The sequence below is a fragment of the Canis lupus genome, chromosome 30 (assembly GCF_011100685.1).
Source record: "Canis lupus familiaris isolate Mischka breed German Shepherd chromosome 30, alternate assembly UU_Cfam_GSD_1.0, whole genome shotgun sequence".
Taxonomy (NCBI): domain Eukaryota; kingdom Metazoa; phylum Chordata; class Mammalia; order Carnivora; family Canidae; genus Canis; species Canis lupus.
Genome location: NC_049251.1, coordinates 16,323,862 through 16,338,585, shown reverse-complemented (window position 1 = coordinate 16,338,585; position 14,724 = coordinate 16,323,862). Strand labels below are relative to the sequence as shown.

General features: G+C 36.6%; 1 protein-coding gene across 4 annotated transcripts in view; it reads left to right on the top strand.

Annotated features, from left to right (window-relative positions):
- The window catches only part of ATP8B4 (ATPase phospholipid transporting 8B4 (putative)), a 237,960-nt gene that overhangs the window by 74,222 nt on the left and 149,014 nt on the right, over positions 1 to 14,724 (top strand). For all 4 annotated transcript variants that reach the window (XM_038580388.1, XM_038580389.1, XM_038580390.1 and 1 more), the window contains 3 exons: positions 532 to 645; positions 3,187 to 3,285; positions 6,118 to 6,179. In XM_038580388.1, coding sequence (XP_038436316.1) covers positions 532 to 645; positions 3,187 to 3,285; positions 6,118 to 6,179 — 275 coding nt within the window. The remainder of the gene's footprint in view (positions 1 to 531; positions 646 to 3,186; positions 3,286 to 6,117; positions 6,180 to 14,724) is intronic.

The window sequence follows — 14,724 nt, the reverse complement described above, 5'->3', positions numbered from 1 at the left end:
AGGACGATTTGGGTTTCTCATAACAGAGCTTTTCTAGCAATTCCAAACCTGAAATAGACTGCTTCATGAGGTAGTCAGTTTCCCATCACAGAAGACTTTCAAAGATAGGCCTAGGATCCCCCTTGTCAGTTACCTAAAGAATGGGAAGGTACACTAGATAATCCCTGAAGTTTCTTCCAACCTCATGCACCCCAGCACAAGCTCCATCTCTGCATACAGTAAGTGCTCAAGCAGTATTTGCCAAATGAATGATGCTTAAGAGTAAAATATCTCAGGGGCAGATTTTTGTACTTGCTACATTTTTAAGTCATGGATGATTTTATGGCATTGGCTAGTAATTTCATCTATATCAGGAGAGTGCTGTCTTGGGAAAAATGAAGACCTTGGGCCAAGAGAACTTAAAATTTTCTAGATAATTGATTTATTTGTCTTGTTCTGGCATAACTCATGTTTAGCCTGGTAAGTTTTAGAGCTATTCTATTAATGAGCAATGCCTTGTGCTAGTCTAACATGATGCTATTTCTTTTTCAGGATAATCGTATCCACACATCCAAGTACAATGTTCTTACCTTCTTGCCAATTAATTTATTTGAACAGTTCCAAAGAGTGGCAAATGCCTATTTCCTTTTCCTTCTGATTTTACAGGTAATGTTTAGGTTGTATTTCTTCATCATCTGTTAAAAGTATTCATATAATTTGAAAAAGTAAGCTAATTCACTCAGCTAAATGTTCATGAAGCCATTCTTATCAGATTTTGAATGTTATTATTGCTGTTTCTGTTCACAAACGTGGGAGGGCTAGGAATGAGTAAAAACTAGTACATCCATCATTTTAAACACTGAGATCACTTTAGAATAGAGCTATGCCCTTTATTTGAACCAAACCAGAGCCTAATAATTACTGTTCATGGCCTCACTCCTTCCTTTATCTCCTTACTGCGTTGACAGTATGGGTGCTGCCAGAGTTGAGGCAGTCTGAGTAGTAGTTAGTGGAACCTAATTGGGCAAATTTCATTTGCTTCCAAAAACAATGACATCATTTATATATATAATAAGTGATATATGCTATATCTTATTTCACTATAGAGTGACTATGTTTTTAAAAATAGTTTTTGGTGGTTAATTGGTAGTTAATAAACTTCCTTTTCCTCCCATCTGACTAAAATTTGAGCTTAAACAAAATTTCAGCTTTTACTGATATTTCAGGAAAGAAAATACCTAAATCAAAGAATACACATACATATAAACAGTTTATGAGAGCCAGTTATTTACCTAGTATTTATTTTAGAATAATTTAATCAGAACAAAGTGGTACATTCATAATGTGCTGGGCTGTGTTAATTTTAGGAGGTAAGAAGAAGATGGGCTATATGTGCACAGTCCAGATTAATAGCTTTGGGGTGATATTTTTATTTAATTGAATAACTATTTGTATTAAGAATCTTTTGGTTGTAAGTGACAGAAACCAACATTCGTTTAAGCAAAAAAGGAAATACATTTAGGAATCTATCTCATTTCATGTATGACTGGATTCATGGGCAAACTATTTCAATAGAATGTTCTCTTTCCTTCATCTTATTCTACCTAGTGGCTCCTGAAAGCTTTAGACCTTTATTCTCCTAGACTCAATTCTAATGAGAGAGAGAGAGAGAGAGAAAGAAAATCATTTTTTTCTTTGTTTATGCAGCAAATTTTGTGATCAGCTCTCACTGGACCATGCTGAGTTTCATCCTTATCCAAAACTAATCATGGTGACTCAAGAATTTGTAGCAATGGTTGTCTTAACCTGGATCACATGCCAAAATGTGGGGGCAGAATGGAATAAGTCTGCCAACATTGTATGTTCTGAAAGTAGAAGGGGTGAGATAATTTCTTAAGGAATACTTGAGAAGAAATGGGTGCTGAACGACACAACAAAACAGCAACAAAAACTCCACAGTTAAAGCATACCTTACAATTTATTGAAAAGACTTTGGGATCCAAGATTTCTTTTTTTCCCCTCTGTGAATTTGCTTTTGGTTTCTTTATATAACTCTTTACATCATTCCAGAATTTTGAGCTCATTTCTCTAATGGCTTTCTTATGTATAGTCAAAAGCTCTTGCTCACAGAATTTATATCTGGAAGGAGACTTTGGGATGGTTTTTTCCAGGCTCTTTTCTTCTGTTGATCAAGAAATGAGACCCAGAAAGTTCAGGTGATGTGTAAAGCTTTTACCATGAGTCAATGATAGACCTAGGATTAGAATCTATCTTTTCTGCCACTTAGGCCAATGTTTTTATTGGTACCCTAGAGGCTTTTAAGTTTGTTTTTAAATTTTGTATGGAAGCTATTGTATAAAATTGATTTAGTTGAGAGCTATTTTTGATAGGGCCTGATCTTCATATACTGACCATATCCACCCCACTGTTTCCTACCTGGGCTCTGACGCAGCTCCATATCAAACCCCATTTGAAAACCATCTTTCTAGAAGAGTCATGTCAACTGTCACTGTCTCTCTCAAGTGGGTGATTTTGGAGTCAAATAGATCTAGGTTCAAATTTTAGCCATGTATGTTCTTGGCCCAGCTGGGTGACCTCTTGGGTACTTACTATAAAATGGGAAAATGATACCTAGGAGTATAACATTTCCTGACTCCAGGGCACTATTCACAATGTTTTCTATGTTGTACATTGGGGATGCTATTTATATGGAATACAAATCCTATGGGTATGTGCAAAACAACTCTGATATAGAGTATAACTCAATGAACTTTCTGAGGGCCAAATGACATAATATATGGAAAGTACTTGGCACAGTGTTTGGTGCAAAGTAGATTCTCAAAGAATCTCTCTTTTGGAATTGCTGAGAACTAGTAAAATTGTTAAAAGTTGAGATGAAAAGCTGAGAAAAGACAGTGATGGGTATAATCCTAGGGAAAGATAATTATCTGAAAGATTTTAAGAAGCTTACTTCTCAAGTTGGTATAAAAATTTTAGTTTTTGTCAAGTAGCCTGAAAATTGGTTTGGTGATACTTCTCTGTATCTTAGAAGTGAATGCAAATACTTAATTATTGAAAGTTATTCTACATTTGTACAAATAACTGAATGTAATCCCATTGCTTTTTCTGAGTCATAAATGATGACAAAATTTGGAAGATGTATTTCCTAACTTAAAAGCCCTAAACTATTTGAAATGTTTGTTTTAGCTGATTCCAGAAATCTCCTCCTTGACCTGGTTTACCACCATTGTGCCTTTGGTTTTGGTGATAACTATGACAGCTGTCAAAGATGCCACAGATGACTATGTGAGTATTTGCTTTTGAGCATTTTTGAGGTCTCAATTTCAATCACAATCTCTCAGAAACAAAAAAATGAGATCTCTTTGAAGTTTTTATTTTTAAGTTTTAAAAAAGTTTAATTTTAAAAAAGATTTTACTTATTTATTTGAGAGAGTGAGAGACAGAGAACATGCATAAGTGGCAGGGGAGGGGTAGATAGAGAAGCAGACTCCCCACTGGGTGGGAAGCCTGATGAAGGGCTTGATCCCAGCACCCCAGGACCATGATCTGAACTGAAGGCAGATGCTTAACTGACTGAGCCACCCAGGCACCCCATTTAAAATTTTTAATTGGAGCTCTTTTGGTCAGTGTTACATAAAACTCTTTTGCTATTTGTTTAGTGACCAATACAGATGCTGTAGAAGAAGAGCCTGTTTTTGTTAAATGCAAGTAGGCTTGAATAATTAGACTTACTACTTCATTTTTCAGCCCCTAAAAAACATATTCACCCTACCTGCTTTCTAAGAGAGGCTTTTCTACATTTCCAAACATAAGACATCCCTTCATGTCTTTTCTAAGGATAAAGAGCCCCATCTTCAAAGAGTAAGAGGACATTCTAAAGAATGTTCCAAGTAGTTAGTTCTAGGAGAAGAAATTTTAACAAAGATTTCAGTAATGACAACTTTGGAGTAAATGTGTATCTTTTCCACAATATCTGATCTTTCAGGGAAATGGTACTTATTTAGATTCTTGAGTTTCTACATATTGGCTTTAAATGTCTTATTCATTGTCGACACACTTCATAATAGAGTAAAATGGTAGAGTCAAAAGAATATGGGCTTTGAAGAAAGACACCTTACTCTGCTATGTTCTAACAGTATGATATGAGGGAAACCACTTCTCTAAACCCTTCCTTGTCTGTATAATGTGGCTAATGACACCAGAACTGTTAGAAGGACAAAATGAGATGCTGTGTGTAAAGCACTTGGCACAGAGCCTGTCTCATAACGGGTTATATAATCGATGCTAGTCTGCTCCCTTCCTGTCCTGAGCAGTTTCTCTCTAAGCCTTCATATATGTTTCTAACGTAGAAATTGTCAAGAAGAGTCAGCCTGGACATGATACTACCATTTCTAGTCCTACCAAATTCCACCTGTTCCAATACTGAAACTTCTTGGCAAAACTTGCGCTGAAGTGAGAGAGGCTTATTTTGGGACCCAGAGAATAGAATGCTCAGCTTTCAGGGGGTGACTTGATTGGTCCTTTTCTATGATTCCTATCTAATCAATTTAGGGGATTATTTTCAGGTTAGATACAGTTGTGACTAAATAATAAGTCTCTTTTTACCTCTACTGCTGTTAATTCTTGAATATGCTTTTACTTCTGTGAGAATATGTATGGGCCCAATAACCAGATATATTTATCAGTCAGCATCTTGCCAGGAAAGAGATGTCATCCTGAAATGAGGAAGCTTGTAGAAAGATTAATAATGAAGGCACTGTTTACAAAAGGGCAAAAAAAAAAGGGGGGGGGCGGGTCAAAGAAAAGCATGTATTGTAGCACATGGATGGCAATACTACTCTTGGTCTGAAGGGGCAAAGGGAGGAAGCAATTATCTGTATCTAAGGGTTGTTCATGGCAGATGGGGCTATCATCAGGCTAATTCAGCTTGAAGGAAGCCACAAGAAAAGAAATACCCCATTCCACATTCCTCTGGCTACTCTGATCTGCCAGAACCACTAGTTGGCTAAAGCCAACCAGGGGCCAGAGGGTAAGGACCTTATAGGTCAGCTTCCCATGACAAGGGCAGAGTGGAGAAGATAGAATGTGGATATAGAGGAGCAAACAGCATCCTCATTAAATTCTATATTCAGACAAAATAATATTTCTATTGCTCTATTGAGAAGGAGAAATTTGCCTGCCAGTGATGGGCTGACAATCCTCTATCGATATTATAAATCTTTTCAAGTTACAAATGCTAAAAACATATTTTCCTATTAATATCTGTTAACTTATACCTGGCAGTCAGGGTAATTGCATGCACTGGGCATAATAGAGAAATTGGGATGGGTATGGGAAGGATATTAAAAAAGAGAAGGACTGGTTGAAGCATTTCATGATTGTAATAGTGATACAGTATTTTGATTTTTTTTTAAAATAAAAAAGCACTAATCTTGATAGTCTTATCTGAATGGCTCTTAATTTATGAGTTAGTAGGGTGCTCATAATACTTGGATTCTTCTAGGCAGTATAAGATATTTGCATTATTGGAATATACAAGAAGAAATAGTATCACTAGGGCATAAAAAAACAAATCCATTCCAAATGTGGTTCAGTATTGTATTTTGAGTTTCATTTTAAAAACTGTTTCATAAGATTACTGTTAACAATTAGAATTTCTGGAGAATAAAAATACATGTTATTACAAGTAATTTCTTGGCTTCAAAGAAATCCATAAAAAAGAATGACTGATGTTCCAATGAAGTATTAAGCACATATGTGAGAGAAATGGAAGTCTCCATTCCTCATTGAAGATCTCAAAACGTATAGTTTTCTCCAGAACTGGGTGGCAGAGTAAAGGGCATATTGTCTTCTTAGAAGCACCTAAAATTGTGTGGGAATTAAAAGAGCATGTGGCTAGACTTGTTCCATTGGTAACACCCATGCTAAGGGATATGAGAAGGCTATTGATTCAGATTTAGGACACATGGAGCTGGGTTCAAGGTAAGTGTAAACTGTGCTAATTTTGGATTGATGCTGATATTGTCCAAACATATGAGCTCAAAATATTTTTTGTGTCCCCCTTTGTGCTGGCAAAGTATGATTTAATATGTTTTTCACAAACATTTTGACTTTCAGTTTCGCCATAAGAGTGATAATCAAGTGAATAATCGGCTATCTGAAGTGCTCATCAACAGCAAGTAAGAAATAAATTCTTTGGGTTATTTTTAAGATTTCTGGGACCACAAAACAGGTCTTGACAATTGGTGGCTTTCTCTTTTAATTAAGTATATGTTATTTTTCCCTTTCAGTTTATTAAAAACTATGATGTAAGTCCATTTTATCTTCATGGCTTTTTTTTTTTTATTGTTTAGCCAATGCTTGTGCTACCCATTCAACCTCAAATCCCTATGGAGTTTGTTTTGTGGAATACAGACACATCATTATCATTTTTCATTTCTAGGTCTAATACTACTTAAAATTGACACCTATGTTATATCTTGTATGTAGTCGATGTTTCACAAATATGTAATTAATTAATTAGCATTAATTAATATGTAATTATTTAATATTTCTGAGAAATATTGCTAGAGAGACTTTGACACATTACTGTATCAGGTATAGTGATAAAAATCTTGCATTTACTTGAAAGTTGAATTTAGAATGGATTATCTACCATAACACAGATTTTAACTGCTTTAGAATTGATAAATATTTATGAGAATGATTCTTGAACTTGAAATGCTTTAAAACATGTATTTACACGCTAATAACAGTAGAAACACCTCTAGAAAACTTAGCAAATGTAAATTTCAAATCTTCATTCCATTGTTTCTTAATCTTTGTCCCTTTTTTGCTAATAATAACATGTGACAAAGTAAACTTACAATGTACTTCATTTGGCAGTCAATCACATTTGCCAATGGTTTTCAATCATTTGGTTACTGTGAAGAATATAGTTTTTAAAGGAAATATCATAAAATGAATTAATCATATGAGATGAGAAATTCTAAGAAATAATAAAGATATCAAGAGGGACTAGGTGTAATCTGGACAATAATTGGTAGGATTGAAGTAGTTAATCCCTTTCCATAACTAAAATGTTGACTGATCACTAATAATATAATGAATGCATATAGTTTTTAAATATTTGCTTGTTTTAGAAAATAGTGTTAAATGCACAATGAAGGAAAATGATCATACTTTAATACTATAATGATAGAGACAGAGCTTCTGAAAGTGTGATTCTGGCATGACATGGATAAGCCATAAAGATGCTTGGAGCCATGTGGTTCATCTCCAATGTTAACAGGTTTTTAATTGTTGCCCCTATAGTACGGTGTTTAAAAGCTTGGATTTTGCACTCAGAAGGACTCGGAGCATGAGTATAGTTTTGACCCTAAATAATTCTGTGGTCTGGAGCAAGTTCTTAAGAGGTGGTGAATCTTTGTAAGCTAATGCAATGTGTGGCTTTGAGCTGTGTAGCTGCATATCTTGACTTTCTCAAGTCTTGCAGTTCTAATGGAGTATTAGATCTACCATTAATATGATACAACTAATACCCCAAAGGAACATTTGATAATAAATCTTATTCCATTGAAATATCATCTTGTATAAAGTGTGTTTAAACTATGTACAATTACATAATGAATTTAAAATAATGGCCCTAGCCTATCTTTTAATGTCCTTCAAATTACCAGTTAAATCTTGTGGCAATACTTGGGCATGATAGATATTGGGACCTCTACTTGGAGGCCAAGGGATTAACCCAGGAACTTAGATATTCAGAAACTTGATGATTGTATGTCTTCCACACATACTAGCTATCATTATCATTATTGTTAGAAGCAGTATTACTGTTACTTTCTTATGGTTGCCTATAGCTTTCCATTGATTCCTTAAGAAGTAGCATCTCTTTGTAATTCAAAATGGGTGTGATGTTTTGATACGTGTTGTTGCTGATTCTATAAAGTTGAAAGGAGAAACACATATTATTGAGTATGGAGTGTTGTTTAGGATTCGGTAAGAAATCAGGCAAGACTTTCCATTTATAAGATTACCCATTACTGTGCACTCCTCTAGGGCAGGGGTCATCTCTTGATTACATCTGTGTCCCTGGAGCCTAGCACAATGTCTATTTAATTTTCAGACTGAGCAGTAACAAGTATCCTCGCTGAAAGAGCAATCTGCCAGGGGACCTTGATCTGTCTAATTTTACTGAGTTCTATCATTGGCCAATTCCAGTGGCTGGGGTGGTGGTCTTTGTACAGTGTACTCAGGCTATGGAGACTGGCTTCCTAGTTTTTAGATTTTGAAAAATTGTAGAGATCAAATGGACTCAGATCTGAGATAGCCCAGGGAGCTTGGAGTCCTCCCTTCGAGCTGGTAGTTGTAGAAGATACTGCTGGGGCTCTACCTAGGTCCCCACTGTCTTCTGTGCTCATCTCCAGCTTCTGTGTGCATTGCTTGTAAGTACTTGCCCCTGCTGTTTTCTTCAGAGCACTGCCATTGAGCTACCGGAGCCACTGACTGATGGGTGCAAGAGTGTGAAAGAGCAGTGCCCTTGACTCAAGTTGAGCAAGCTCTGAGGTTAATTTGTACTCTCAAGCACTCCTTGAGATCAGATGGAGGATGAGTCGTTGCCTGCAGTTACACCCTGTGTGGCTTTTTCCCTTTTTCCTGTGTTGCTTTTCATGTCCCTTCCCGGTTTTTCCTGGAAGTACTTTCCTAATGAACCCTTTGCATGTCATACTTTATCTTAGGATCTGTTTCTAAGGAACCTGATGTAAAAGAGTAGTTAACATATACTAGATCCTATTGCAATGTTGATGTATATTAGGAAAGTGCTTTTGGGTATATCCATGGCACCTGTGGGTTCTGATCCAGGACTAAAGAAAGATGCCTGGAGGGGATCAGTGGAGTCCAGGTGTTGTTAGAGGTGAGTGTCATAGTGCGGTGGGTACAGCCAGGTACTTATGGCTTCCTTTGTGCGCTGCTGGCAGAAAGTCTTGGACTTGGGGCCTTTATATTAGGAAAGGAGCCATCATTGGCTTGTCTTGGAAAGAGTGGAGACATTGTCAGCCTCAGGGTCAACATCTTTGAGGGGAAGAAGGTGGGATGAAAGCACTCAGTTAGGCAGCCACTCGCCACATGTGGCTAGTGAACACTTGCAATGTAGTGGGTCCAAATTAAGTTCTGCTGTTAAGTACACACCAGATTTTGAAGACTTAGTGCCAGAAAGAGAATATGATATGTCAATAATTTTTTTTATATTTGTTTCATTTTGAAATGATAATATTTTGTATATACTGGTTAAATAAAATATATTATTAAAATGAAATTTACCTGGTTTAAAAAATTTTTGTTCTTTTATTTTTTTTATTTTCAGTGTAGTTAACACACAGTGTTAAATTAGTATCAGGTGTACAATACGTGATTCAATACAATACCCGGTGCTCATCAAGAGAAGTGTACTCTTAATCCCTTCCGTCTATTTCACCCATCTTCCCGTCTACCTCCCCTCCAGTAACTGTTCTCTGTAGTTGAGTCTGTTTGTTTTTTTTTTTATTTCTCTCTTTTTCTTTGCTCATTTGTTTTGTTTCTTTTTTAAAAAGATTTTATTTATTCATGAGAGACACTGAGAGAGAGAGAGAGAAAGAGAGAGAGAGAGAGAGAGAGAGAGGCAGAGACACAGGCAGAGGGAGAAGCAGGCTCCATGCAGGGAGCCTGATGTGGGACTTGATCCTGGGTCTCCAGGATCATGCCCTGGGCTGAAGGCGGCACTAAACTGCTGAGCCACCCAAGATGCCCTGATATTTGTTCTTCTCTTAGTGGCTTGTTTCACTTAGCATTGTACTTTAGATCTATCCAGGTTGTTGCAAATGTCAAGATATAAATTTATATATTTATATATAAATATATAATATATATTATATATATTTACTATATATATCATTTCTTCTTTATGCATTCATCTATGGATGGACACTTGGAATACTTTCATAATTTGGCTATTGTAATAATGCTGCAGTAAGCTTAGGGGCATATTTACCCATTCAAATGAGTGTTTTTGTGTTCTTCTTTTTATAAATTTATTTTTTATTGGTGTTCAATTTGCCAACATATAGAATAACACCCAGTGCTCATCCCGTCAAGTGCCCCCCTCAGTGCCTGTCACCCAGTCACACTCCCCCCCACACACACACCTCCCCTTCCACCACCCCTAGTTCGTTTCCCAGAGTTAGGAGTCTTTCATGTTCTGTCTCCCTTTCTGATATTTCCCACTCATTTTTTCTCCTTTCCCCTTTATTCCCTTTCACTATTTTTTATATTCCCCAAATGAATGAGACCATATAATGTTTGTCCTTCTCCGATTGACTTATTTCACTCAGCATAATACCCTCCACTTCCATCCACGTCAAAGCAAACGGTGGGTATTTGTCGTTTCTAATGGCTGAGGAATATTCCATTGTATACATAGACCACATCTTCTTTATCCACTCATCTTTCGATGGACACCGAGGCTCCTTCCACAGTTTGGCTATTGTGGACATTGCTGCTATAAACATCGGGGTGCAGGTGTCCCGGCGTTTCATTGCGTCTGTATCTTTGGGGTAAATCCCCAGCAGTGCAATTGCTGGGTCGTAGGGCAGGTCTATTTTTAACATTTTGAGGAACCTCTGAATAGCCAGGGGAATTTTAAATTTTTTTTTAATTTTTAAAAATTTATTTATGATAGTCAGAGAGAGAGAGAGAGAGAGAGAGAGAGAGAGAGAGAGAGAGAGAGAGGCAGAGACATACATAGGCAGAGGGAGAAGCAGGCTCCATGGGACTCCATGGAAGCAGTCCCCCTACGTGGGACTCGATCCCGCATCTCCAGGATTGCACCCTGGGCCAAAGGCAGGCGCCAAACCGCTGTGCCACCCAGGGATCCCACCAGGGGAATTTTTAAAAAGAAAACCATAGCTGGGGGCATCACAATGCCAGATTTCAGGTTGTACTACAAAGCTGTGGTCATCAAGACAGTGTGGTACTGGCACAAAAACAGACACATAGATCAATGGAACAGAATCGAGAATCCAGAAGTGGATCCTAAACTTTATGGTCAACTAATATTCGACAAAGGAGGAAAGACTATCCACTGGAAAAAAAGAGTCTCTTAAATAAATGGTGCTGGGAAAATTGGATATCCACATGCAGAAGAATGAAACTAGACCACTCTCTTGCACCATTAACAAAGATAAACTCAAAATGGATGAAAGATTTCAATGTGAGACAAGATTCCATCAAAATCCTAGAGGAGAACACAGGCAACACCCTTTTTGAACTTGGCCACAGTAACTTCTTACAAGATTCATCCATGAAGGCAAAAGAAACAAAAGCAAAAGTGAACAATTGGGACTTCATCAAGATAAGAAGCTTTTGCACAGCAAAAGATACCGTCAACAAAACTCAAAGACAACCTACAGAATGGGAGAAGATATTTGCAAATGACATATCAGATAAAGGGCTAGTTTCCAAGATCTATAAAGAACTTGTTAAACTGAACAGCAAAGAAACAAACAATCCAATCATGAAATGGGCAAAAGACATGAAGAGAAATCTCACAGAGGAAGACATAGACATGGCCAACATGCACATGAGAAAATGCTCCACATCACTTGCCATCAGGGAAATACAAATCAAAACCACAATGAGATACCACCTCACACCAGTGAGAATGGGGAAAATTAACAAGGCAGGAAACAACAAATGTTGGAGAGGATGTGGAGAAAGGGGAACTCTCCTGCACTGTTGGTGGGAATGTGAACTGGTGCAGCCACTCTGGAAAACTGTGTTCTTTAGTTAAACACTCAGTAGTGCAATTATTGGATCATAGGGTAGTTCTATTTTTAATTTTTTGAGGAACATCCATACTGTATTCCACATTGGCTATACCAGTTTGCATTCCTACCAACAGTGCAGGAGGATTCCTTTTTATCCATATCCTCTCCAACACTTGTTGTTTCTTGTGTTTTTGATTTTAGCCATTTTGACAGGTGTGAGGTGATATCTCATTGTGGTCTTGATTTACATTTCCCTGATGATGAGTGATGTTGAGCATTTTTTCATGTGTCTGTTGGCCATCTGTATGTCTTCTTTGGCGAAATGTCTGATCATGTCTTCTGCCTATTTTTGATTCAATTATTTGTTTTTTTGGCATTGAGTTATAGAAGTCTTTTTTAAAAAATATTTTATTTATTTATTCATGAGAGACAGAGAGAGGCAGGACATAGGCAAAAGGAGAAGCAGGCTCCTTGCAGGGAGCCCGATGTAGGACTTGATCCTAGGACCCCCGAGATCATGTTCAACTGCTGAGCCACCCAGGTGTCCTGAGTTGTATAAGTTCTTTATATATTTTGGATATTAACCCTTTATCTGATGTATCATTTGCAAATATCTTCTCTCATTCAATAGGCTGTCTTTTGGTTTTATTGATTTTTTTCCTTCACTGTACAGAAGCTTTTTATTTATTTTTAATTTTTATTTTTTTTAGATTTTATTTATTTATTCATGAGAGACACACAGAGAGAGGCAGAGACATAGGCAGAGGGAGAAGCAGGCTCCATGCAGGGAGCCTGATGTGGGACTTGATCCTGGGACTCCAGGATCACACCCTGGACTGAAGGCGGCGCTAAACCGCTGAGCCACCAGGCTCCCAGAAGCTTTTAATTTTGATTCACTCCTAATAGTTTGCTTTTGTTCCCCTTGCTTCAGAAGACTTATCTAGGAAAATGTTGCTACAGTTGATGTCAGAGACATTACTATGTGCTCTCTTTTAGGATTTTTATGGTTTCAGGCTTCACATTTAGGTCCTTGATCCCTTTTGAGTTTATTTCTGTGAATGATGTGAGAAAGTGGTCTAGTTTAATTCTTTTGCATGTAGTTGTCCATTTTCCTGACACCATTTGTTGAAGAGATTGTCTTTTACCCATTGCATATTCTTGCCTCCTTTGTTGATTAATTGACCATATAATTGTGGGTTTACTTCTGTACTTTCTGTTCCGTTCCATTGACCGCTGTATCTATTTTTGTGCCAGTACCATACTGTTTTGATTACAACAGCTTTGTAATATAACTTGAAATATGGGATTGTGATACCTTCAGTTTTGTCTTTCTTTTTCAAGATTACTTTGGCTGTTTGGGGTCTTTTGTGGTTCCATACAAATTTTAGGATTGTTTGTTCAGTTTTGTGGAAAATGCTGTTGGTATTTTGTTAGGGATTGCATTAAATGTGTAGATTGCTTTGGGTAGTATGGACATTTTAACAATATTTGTTCTTCCAACCTAAAAGCATATAAAGTCTTTATATTTGTATCATCTTCACTTTCTTTCATCAGCATTTTATAGTTTTCAGAGTACAGGTCTTTCCCCTTCTTGGTTAAGTTTATTCCTAGGTTTTTTATTATTTTGGTACAATTATAAATGGGACTGTTTTTTTAATCTCTCTTTCTGCTACATTATTAGTGTATAGGAATGCAACAGATTTCTATACATTGATTTTATATCCTGTGACTTTACTTAATTTATTTATCAGTACTACTGGTTTTCTGGTGGAGTCATTAGGGTTTTCTATATATGTAATGTATAATGTATATATATATGTATACTGTCATCTGCAAATAGTGAAACTTTTACTTCTTCACCTGTTTAGATGACTTTTGTTCCTTTTTGTTGCCTGACGTGGCTAGGACTAGTAGTACTATGTTGAACAAAAATAGTGAGAGTGGACATCCTTGTCTCATTCCTGACCTTAAGGGAAAAGCTCAGTTTAAAAAAATTTTCTTTGAATGTGGTTACTAGAAAATTTAAAATTATTTATGTGGCTCATAATTGTGGCTGGCATTCTATTTTTTTTTTTTTTGGATGACACTGCTTAGTGCAACACCTTTAGATACCTGTGAAAGAACAGAGCAGAGAAGAAAACGAACTCTGTGCTACAAGCCTAGTCTACTGATTCTCAGCCCAAGATTCTCTGTGAGATCCTGCAGGCTACCAGCATTATGGTTTGAGTAACTATTAACAAATAGGCTCAGCATTACTTTTTCTTAATATTTTATTTCCCTGACATCTTCTGAACTTACACTTTTGCACTAGAACAATGTAGGTTCAGATGCTGCAGTGAAATTACCCTTTCAGTCTGAATGTTTCCTTGACATCTCTAGATTTTAAATGGCTCTTGACCATCATCTTTTTGGGCAACATATTCCATTTTATACTATACTTTCCTGAGCATCAGTAAATTTTGTGTAAGTCTCTTAAACTCTTTCATAGAAACACCCATCAATATTATTCAATCTTTTTTTTTCTTTTTTTTTTGGAAATTATGTGTATTTGTAGGGAAAAATATGGACTTTTATTTTTTTTTACTACTGCAGAGTATTGTCTCTGCACTCTTGCAGTCTGGTATTCCTAGATGCTGCATAATAGTAGAAGCAAATTCCAGTAGGAACAATTTTCTTTGTTTGTTTAATCAACTTTTCCAGTTTCATTGAATGATTGAAGGACTGAATGAATATCCCATTGGATATTAGGACTGAAAATTTGTCTCATTTTTTCCCTTTAGTATATAGTCTATATAGTCTTTTTTTCTGTTACAAAAATAGCATATGTGCATTAAGAGAAATTTGGAAAATAAGAAAAAATAGAAGAAAATATAGTATCTATACTTCCTGCTATCCAAAAGTAGTTATTGTTACTGTTTTC